This window comes from Brassica oleracea, chromosome C1 (assembly GCF_000695525.1).
Source record: "Brassica oleracea var. oleracea cultivar TO1000 chromosome C1, BOL, whole genome shotgun sequence".
In the NCBI taxonomy this organism is placed as follows: domain Eukaryota; kingdom Viridiplantae; phylum Streptophyta; class Magnoliopsida; order Brassicales; family Brassicaceae; genus Brassica; species Brassica oleracea.
The window spans coordinates 7,960,635-7,969,887 of NC_027748.1; the positions used below are offsets into that span (position 1 = coordinate 7,960,635).

Here is a 9,253-nt window from a genome sequence, read left to right on the forward strand (position 1 = left end):
GTCTCAGGGAAGGGGAGGTTCCCAGCCTCTACTTCGCCAGCCTACGGTTCCGGGAGGCGGTGGCTTTTTCAGCACCGTTATCGTCGGCTTTGTCCTCGGGTTAATCCCGATTTCGTCGATCTATGAATTTGTGCTTCATCCGATACTCTGTCTCTCGATCTGATATTGATGTCGCATGTTGTATGTCGGTCATTGAGGATTGATGGTAGACGTTTTAATCTCTGGTGAGTTCGTAGATTTGTTTTAATCTCTGCCTTGGATCGGGTTTGCATGGCATTGTTTGGCCGCAAGGTTCGGTCGAAGAGATGAGTCGATTTGTGGTTGGTTTGGCGGCATGTAGTCTTGAGAAGAGATCTCGATTGTCCGATGATGCTCTCTTAAGACGTTGAATCAAGCGAGGAAGATGGTGGAGTTTGGTTGAAACCGGTGTGGTTTCATTGATAGTGGTTCAGATGCGTCGGTTCCGGTGAACGTCTGGTGGGTTCCGGCGGGTTATTTCGAGTGGTGAAAGCGATGGGAGGCTCCGACACGTGTTCTCTGTGTCATTGTGGTTTTGACACGTAGCAGGATTGTCGAGTCTTGTTTTCGGTTTGGGTTGAATGGACCTTTGTTTGGGCCTCTTTTTGTTTTAAAGTTGGGCTTGAAGGTTTTAGTCTGGATGCCCTTTACTTTGGGCCTTATGTTTGTAAACTTTTTAATAAATAATATCATAGTTGGAAAAAAAAAAGGATAATCTCAGTTACAAAAAAAAAAGTAATGGATAATGCCAATTATATTCTCATATATCATATCTTTTCTTTGCACCTCCTTTCATGTTTGCCGAAGTCATTGGGACAAAAAGAAAGAAAAAGTGAGATAAGAAAAGTGAACCAATTTATAATGAGAAAGTGCACAAACGTGATACTTTAGTAGGAGTATCTTTTGCGCAAAAAAAAAAGTAGGAGTATCTTATCTGGTTTTACATTAAAATTAAATTTGATTTTCCTATCTATAACACGATAAGAATCGACCGAAGTTCAAATTTAGATCGGCTGTAGATTCACAGTGTAATTAAGTTTGGTTCGTCTATTTGCCTATAATTTAATTTACTGTTTCTATTTTTCATTTAATAATTTCTTACGGTTCTTTAGTTTTAGCTATGTTTCCTAATAAAAATGAAACTATCAAATGGTTCAATACAATATATAGAATACAACATTTCAGAAAACGAAACGCGCGTACAATAATGCAAAAACTTTATAGAAGGATACTTCACTCTTCTTTTTCTTAATGGTTTCATTTAGAATAACTTTTGGTCGAATATTCACCTTTAAACTTTAACTAGGTGATAATCCGCGCCCTGCACGGAGCGAAAAGATTATTAAAATATTATAACTTTTAATATGTAGACATAATAAAAATTAAAGTCATAGTAAAAACAATATATGTAAGAAAGTATGGATTATAGCTAAGAATTTTAGTATGTCAATATAAATTTATATGCGATGGCCATTAAAATTAAATTGTATATTTGTTTGCATGCAGGTAAATTATAAATACAATATTAAATGAAACATAAGCAACAGTCTAATAAAATATAAAAGGAACAATGTATAAAAAAACAAAACAAAAATAAAAATGGAGACAAAATAACTGATGTCAATAATGTTTTCATAAGTCTTCGTTTGCAATCCTATTATGAGAAATATAGCAAATAGATCATCTAGAGAATTTAAAAACATTATTTAACAAAATATGTGAATGCATGTATTACCTCAATCGTAAAGCATCAATTTCTGGAACACCAATGGGGTCGAAGACAACTTTGGAAAACCCATCAATGTTAGTAACCCTCTTAAGTCGGCCTTATTATGAAATATGAAAAAATATTAGTAAAATATACATATAATATCAGCTCCGATTAATTTATTGTATATACAATAAATACAATAGATTACCTTGTCCCCATTTAATTTGCCAACACTACAAAACACATAATATTATGTCTGCATCTATAGAATTCCATAAATCATTGAAAACATGAGCAAATGCACCATAAGCGACACACTTAATGACGACGTTACTGTAAAAAAAAAAGGGGTTCAAACCATGTGATACTATACAAATGTATATCTTTCTTTTTACAGATGTTGAATACTTACGGGATGTGTAGTACAAAAAAACAGATTTTGTGGTCGATGATACCATTATTTCCGTTCGTAGGTTCCATCATATATTCTTCAAGAAATCCTACTCCTATAAACATAGTTTGCTTGTTGCAAGATTAGTTTTATGAATTTTGATATGAACTTTAGATGTATCAGTGATGGTCACGACAAAAATATATCAGAATCATTCCCCTATCGATTAAAGTAAGTTTTTCAATTCTTTGAATTTAGTTTCCTTGATTACATTAACAATTAAATTGTGTTTCCTTAATATTTTGAAGCATTAAGTCTTGGGTTTAATTGGTTATTTTCGATGAATTGAATCAAAAATATCATAAAACGATTTGATATGAACATTCGTATAGGTTATGATATAAATATTATGATAAACGATTGTAGATTAGTTTTATGATAAACATAGTTTGCTTGTTGCAAGATTAGTTTTATGAATTTTGATATGAACTTTAGATGTATCAGTGATGGTCACGACAAAAATATATCAGAATCATTCCCCTATCGATTAAAGTAAGTTTTTCAATTCTTTGAATTTAGTTTCCTTGATTACATTAACAATTAAATTGTGTTTCCTTAATATTTTGAAGCATTAAGTCTTGGGTTTAATTGGTTATTTTCGATGAATTGAATCAAAAATATCATAAAACGATTTGATATGAACATTCGTATAGGTTATGATATAAATATTATGATAAACGATTGTAGATTAGTTTTATGATAAACATAGTTTGCTTGTTGCAAGATTAGTTTTATGAATTTTGATATGAACTTTAGATGTACCAAGTACTGATACAGGTTAAAGAACTTAGTTGTACCACGTTTAAAGAATCAAAAATTGTACTAAAGCATACATAACGATCGATGAGACACTTATTGTGTTGCCTTATTTAAATAAAACATTTCCAAATTTTTGAACATATCATAAAGTCTACCTTAGAAATGAGTTAATATGCTGCCTTATTTAGATCCCGATTTTTTTTTTGGAAATCGAAATGTAATCCGAAAGTGATTTTTGAAATCCGAAATCATATAGTATAATGTAATGACCAGTGGCATTTGTATGTAATTTTTCTAGTTCATGAAGGGTTTTTCTAAAAAGTAAGTGAGAGTGCATGTGGTGATGACACCTAGGAAATAACACTCATGTAATAAACACATGAGGCCAAGGTTTATTTCTAGCAATGCTCCTCTTCTAATAAGAAAGAGATTTTTAAACATAAAATGAATAATTTCATTTAAAAACTTTTTTTTATCCAAATGTACAATCAATGTGTCTTAATGGGTATCCATGAACTTTTACTCTATTTCTGTTGCCAAAACAAGCACATTCAAGCTTTTTTTTTTATCAAGCACATGCAAGCTCCTCTGTGTGTAACCCATTCTTCTCTCTCTTTTTTTTCGTTGTTAAATATATTTTGCATTTAAAAAATATATGTAAATGGGTAATATATATGTATGTATATTATTAGAGAAATTTCATAGGATAGCTATTTTTAAGTTTTTATCACAAAATAGTATTCAATGAAAAAAATGATCAAAATAAGTTTTATTAAAAGGTAAAAATGTATTTTTACCTTAAGTTAATTAATTTAGACTTAGAATTTAGAGTTAAGGGGCGAGGTTTCGAAGATAAGGTTTCAAATTAAAAAAAAATAAAAAAAGTATTCAAAATTTCAAAATAAAAAAAAAACTATTTTGATTATTTTCTTTCTTGAGAACTATTTTGTGACAAAAAATTAAAAAGTGCTATCCCAGAGAATTACTCTATATATTATGATAAAATATTAACTTTGTTACTTTTTACATCTCATTGTTGCTAATAGATACATTAATTTATATGTATGTCCTATCAAAACTAATACTGATTCCTTAATTAAAAACAAATTTTAAAATCAGATTGAAGGGATGAATTACGTAAATTCATTAGTATATTATATTTTATAGAAAATGATAGATTACGGAGCAAACATGATAAATTTGCAATAAAAGAAAGGTCAGAAAACGAAGAAGTTGATAAATTAAAAATGCTTACGAACCGAAAGAACAATTATCATTAATCATTTTTGTTAACGAGAAATATATTTTTTAACATTTCTTAAATACACTTACTATAAAAGAAACTCGAATTAGGTCAGATTTATAGTCACTAACACATTACTATATCATCATCATCATCAACATCATCAACATCAACGCCATCGCCACCTATCTAAATTTCCATAATTTCCTTTTCCCCACCAATCCCGCCCATTAAGTTTAATTTTGACCACGACATCGATCAGATCCCTGTTCAGATACGCGGCCGCTTAGATGTCTAGGTGTTGTTCGGTGGTTGACCGCAGCGAATATGTCCAAATCGGTATAGATGGGCGTTGATCCGCGTTGACCCGTGTAAGACCGCCTAATTCCCGTCTAGACCACCTAAGTTTTTTTTCCGTCTGTGTAAAGTTGAAACACAGTTGATTATTTTTTACTCATTATTGACAGATTTTATGTAGTTATTCATTACTAAATAATTACAATTAGCTATCAAACCCAAAACACACATAATTACTTTATTTAGGAATTTTTTCGTATAAAACACACCATAATCTAGATGTTCGACGAATCAAAAAGAAACTGTTTAAAATTATATATAAAAAATTATATAATTATATCTAAGAACATGTGTCATCATGTTTAAAATTAGCTAAATATATTATAAATATATTAAATTGTATTTAAAACTACTCCGCGTAATCTCCGAGTACTTCCCAATTTTTCAGTAATTCGCTAAATTTGGAGTTGCCGTCCGACTAGCGGCTAACGTAGTTCCGAACATAGATCAGATCTAATCACACTTGCAACACGTTAGTTTATATTTTTCATATAAAACAAAAAAGGAAGAAGTACGTATTATGTGATTCCAATGTCATGGTTTGGACAGCATAAACTACTGTGACGATAAGACTTTGAACTCAATAGGCCTTAAATTAATTATGACCAACGCTCCAGTATGACGTGGGTTACATTACATACAATAATAATGACTAGTTGCCTAGTTGGACGCTTACGAATTTGAATGATTAATTAATACAAAAATAACAGCCACGTTATTTAATTGTCTTAATATTTAAAATTAAAATTATGTATTATTTACAATTTTTAAAAAAACAACGATGAAGATCTTCTAAACCACCACCAGGCTATGTACTTGTATGATTTATTTTATTTTGGGCGTCTATTTAAATCACATTTCATGATTTTATAAGGATGCTTCATTTCCTAATAAAATGATTTTGACAAAAATAATATAAAATGCTCTTATTATCGAGATTACATGAAGGCCAACTGTTAAAGAAACCAACAACATTAAATAATAAAAAATGGAATATTAGTTGTTGTTTTTTCTGAGATTGAAGGAAGTGCTACTAAAAGTGATGGTCATGGCGCAACCAAATTTCTCAATGGCTTGTTTCCTGCTACCAAAGACTACAAGTCAACAAATTGAAGCAGTAATAGCAGACTTCTGGTGGAGAGGCTCTGGAGAAGCCAAAGGAATGCACTGGAAAACATGGAAGCACCTGTGTAGACCAAAATATGAAGGCGGCTTGGGGTTTAAGGAACTAGAAGCTTTCAATCTAGCACTGCTTGGCAAACAAGTTTGGAGAATGCTTACCAAGCCAAATACACTGGTGGCGAAAGTCTTCAAAGCCAGGTACTTTAGAAAAACCTCCATCTTAAAAGCCTCTCTTGGCTCCCGACCTTCATATGCATGGAGAAGTCTTCATGCAGCACAGCGCCTGATTAATACGGGGGCAAGAGCTTTGATTGGTAATGGGGATAACACCAACATATGGGAGGATCCATGGCTGGAGGACAAACCCGCTAGGCCAATGTTATCATTGAGATGGCTGCCTCTACGCAATCAAGCTCAACTCTCCAGATGCGAAAAGGTCAAGGACTTTCTACTACCAGATAAAAGGGAATGGAATGAGGCGCTTGTGAGGGAGATAGTGTCAGAAGAAGACTGGAGGAAGATAGAAAAAATCAGACCAGGAGGACCGGCTTGTCAAGATGCTTACAGTTGGGACTACACCCCGTCTGGACACTACACAGTAAAGTCGGGTTACTGGATAGCAGTGAATCTGTTGAAAGAAAAGACAGTAAAAGAAACACTGCAGCCAAGCCTCGACGTTTTGTTCTAGAAGATATGGAAACTTGATACTAGCCCTAAGATACATCATTTTCTATGGAGGTGTCTTAGCGACTGCCTGTCCGTAGCAGGAGTGTTAAGATACAGACACCTAATGAAAGATGGGTCATGTCTGAGGTGTCAAGATGTTGAAGAGACATTTAATCATGTTCTCTTTCAGTGCCCCTATGCTCGGCTTACTTGGGCTATGTCTCCTGTTCCAGCGCCTCCAAGAGGAGAATGGTCTGACTCGTTATTTGAAAACATAGACAGACTCCTCACAGAGGTCCCAAAAGCTCTACAGGACAACAATGAGACAAAGATAGGACCCTGGATCTTGTGGAGACTTTGGAACAGCAGAAATGTTTTTTGTTTCCAAGGGGTTGATTATGATGTCCAGAGTCTGTTGAACAGAACAAAGGAGAACATGGAGGAATGAAACAAAAGGAATGATTTAGAGGTTAAAACTGAGAGTACAATACCGATCATGAAGGAGATAGAAAGATGGAAGCCCCCGCCACAAGACTGGCTGAAATGCAATAGTGATGCAGCATGGGATGAATCAAAAGAAAATTGCAGGCTGGGGTGGGTTCTAAGAGATCATATGGGCTGTGTCTTATGGATGGGAGCGAGATCCTTGAGTCGCTTGAGATCACCTATTGAAGCTGAAGCAGAAGCGCTAAGATGGGCTTTACTCAACATGGTACGCTTCAACTACAGAAGGGTCATCTTTGAATCCGACTGTAAGGAGTTGATTCAGGCCATTCAGGAGGAAAGCTATCGCCCAAGCATCTGCACCTACACTGCAGATATCCTTCGTAAGCTGGATAAAATAGGTGATCACAGAGTAGTCTTCAAGAGTAGACAAGGGAATGAAGTGGCAGATAGAGTAGCAAAAGAGGCTTCTAACTTTGAGAGTAACTCCTCTGTTTTGTTTTCTACTATGCCTTCTTAGATTCAAACTTATGTTGAGGCTGATAAACCTATGGTGTAATCAATCTTTTGGAATAATATTTTAAGAATGTTGAGTTGAAAAAAAAAGATATTGAAGGAAAATTAGTTTTGTAGAGAAAAAGTAGAGAGAGATAGAAAGAGAAGAAGAAAAAGAGTGTAAAATTGGCCAGTTAATTAATTTTGAGTTTTTGTTTGGTTATTGGGTGCAAATTCCCTAAATTATATTCGACTATAGTCAATAAATGATTATATTGAGTGTGACAATACGATATACACATTTCCCATATATAGCGTATATGTTATTATGATTTTTTTATGAATAAAATTTGATGTCCGCCGTAAAAAAATAATAAAAATTTGTTGTCTTGACGGTTAACAGTTTAATCGTTGGATTGGTCTAATATACCAGGCTCGAAAATCATGATACATCATAAATGTTTAAAAGATTCGTATGATACATTAATTTTAGGAAAAAATGGAAATACAGAAATTTTTTTTTACTATCATTATCCTAATGGGATAATATATGATGTTGTCTCATTAGTATAATGAAAACCCAATAAAACATCGACTTCAATTTTAAAATACAAATAAATGAAATTTTATATATTTAGAAAAGTTAAAAGAAAACAATTTAAGAAGTAAAACCTCCAAGTCCGTTTTAAATTTTATTAGAACAAATATTTTATTTTTACTAAATTTTTTAAAGTTATATATATATATATATATATCTTACATACGTTATTAAACGCTAATAATAGACAATGAACTTACTATAATACAAAATCATCTGTTTAGATAAAATAATGATAGGTTATTAATAATAAGCTAATAATAAATTAATTTTCACCAAATTGAATCTCTTTACTTTTTTTTTTAATTGTATATTTTAATGTTGCTCAAAATTTAAGATGGTTTTCCACAAAAATATCAAATTACTATATAGTCTAAATTTGAATTTAACTTATTACATTTTAATTAGCAGTGTACTAATTAAATGCATGCATATTAGTATATTTAAGTAATTTCTTTACTCTATTTAAGAAAATGCCAAGATGACATTTTATCAAATATTTCAATAGTTTAATCTTGATGATGTAAATCATTGTAATGTGTATATTAGGGTATTTACATATATGATAGTTATTTGAATATATTAAATAAAAACTAAAAAGAGATAAATATAAAAAAAATTCTTTTTTTAAATTGATTTAAAGTAGAAAAAGAAATAAACAAAAATTGCAATTATTTTCTGCAAATTTTATAACTACATTTCCAAGTTTTTTTGAGATTTGGTCATGATTCTATGTAGATCATATCTTCTACGGTTCTACACTTCTACTTCTGCCATACGTAGAAACAAGCCAATAGATTCGAAAGAATATTCTACTGACTTCAGATAGTTTTTGAGTAATATGTTAATAGTATAAATTGCATTCAACAGAAATTTAGAAAACACTGACAACAGTAGATGTCATATTCCTCAGATGCAGAATATATTGTGAAAGTTATATTACTAACTAGGGGGTGTTCGCGCGGAATATTGTTTTATTATTGCTAAGAGCATGATTTTTTTTTGGATAATGTAATTATGTTATCGTTTTTATTTGTTAAGATCATTATTTGATGTTTTTAGTTTGTTATGTAGTAGGTGATAAGTTAATATATTTTGCATTTGTTTTTTTTGAATAATGTGTTGTTGTGTGTATAGTACTTGTTATTAGTCAAATGAGTCTCTAACGTAAACTAATATTGAATTTCATTAACTTTGCATCTACGCATTTGTTGATTCTAAGATTAACGGTTTCATCGTCAAAATTGTATTATATTTTTTTCATATTTTTGAAAATTATAATTTTTAAGATGTTTTTTGCCCTCTCCCCATATTTTAAACTTGAGCCCTCACCGTCTATATATTTCGTTACAAATCTGGTGTGCGGTGCTTCTCACCATCACCGGAAAA

At 31.8% G+C, this 9,253-nt stretch overlaps 1 protein-coding gene across 1 annotated transcript; it reads left to right on the top strand.

The window, feature by feature from the left end:
* The first annotated feature begins 6,823 nt into the window (after positions 1 to 6,823).
* LOC106330559 lies at positions 6,824 to 7,291 on the top strand. Its single transcript, XM_013769008.1, has one exon. The coding sequence runs from the start codon at positions 6,824 to 6,826 to the stop codon at positions 7,289 to 7,291; it is 468 nt and encodes a 155-aa protein (XP_013624462.1).
* Positions 7,292 to 9,253: the final 1,962 nt, after the last annotated feature.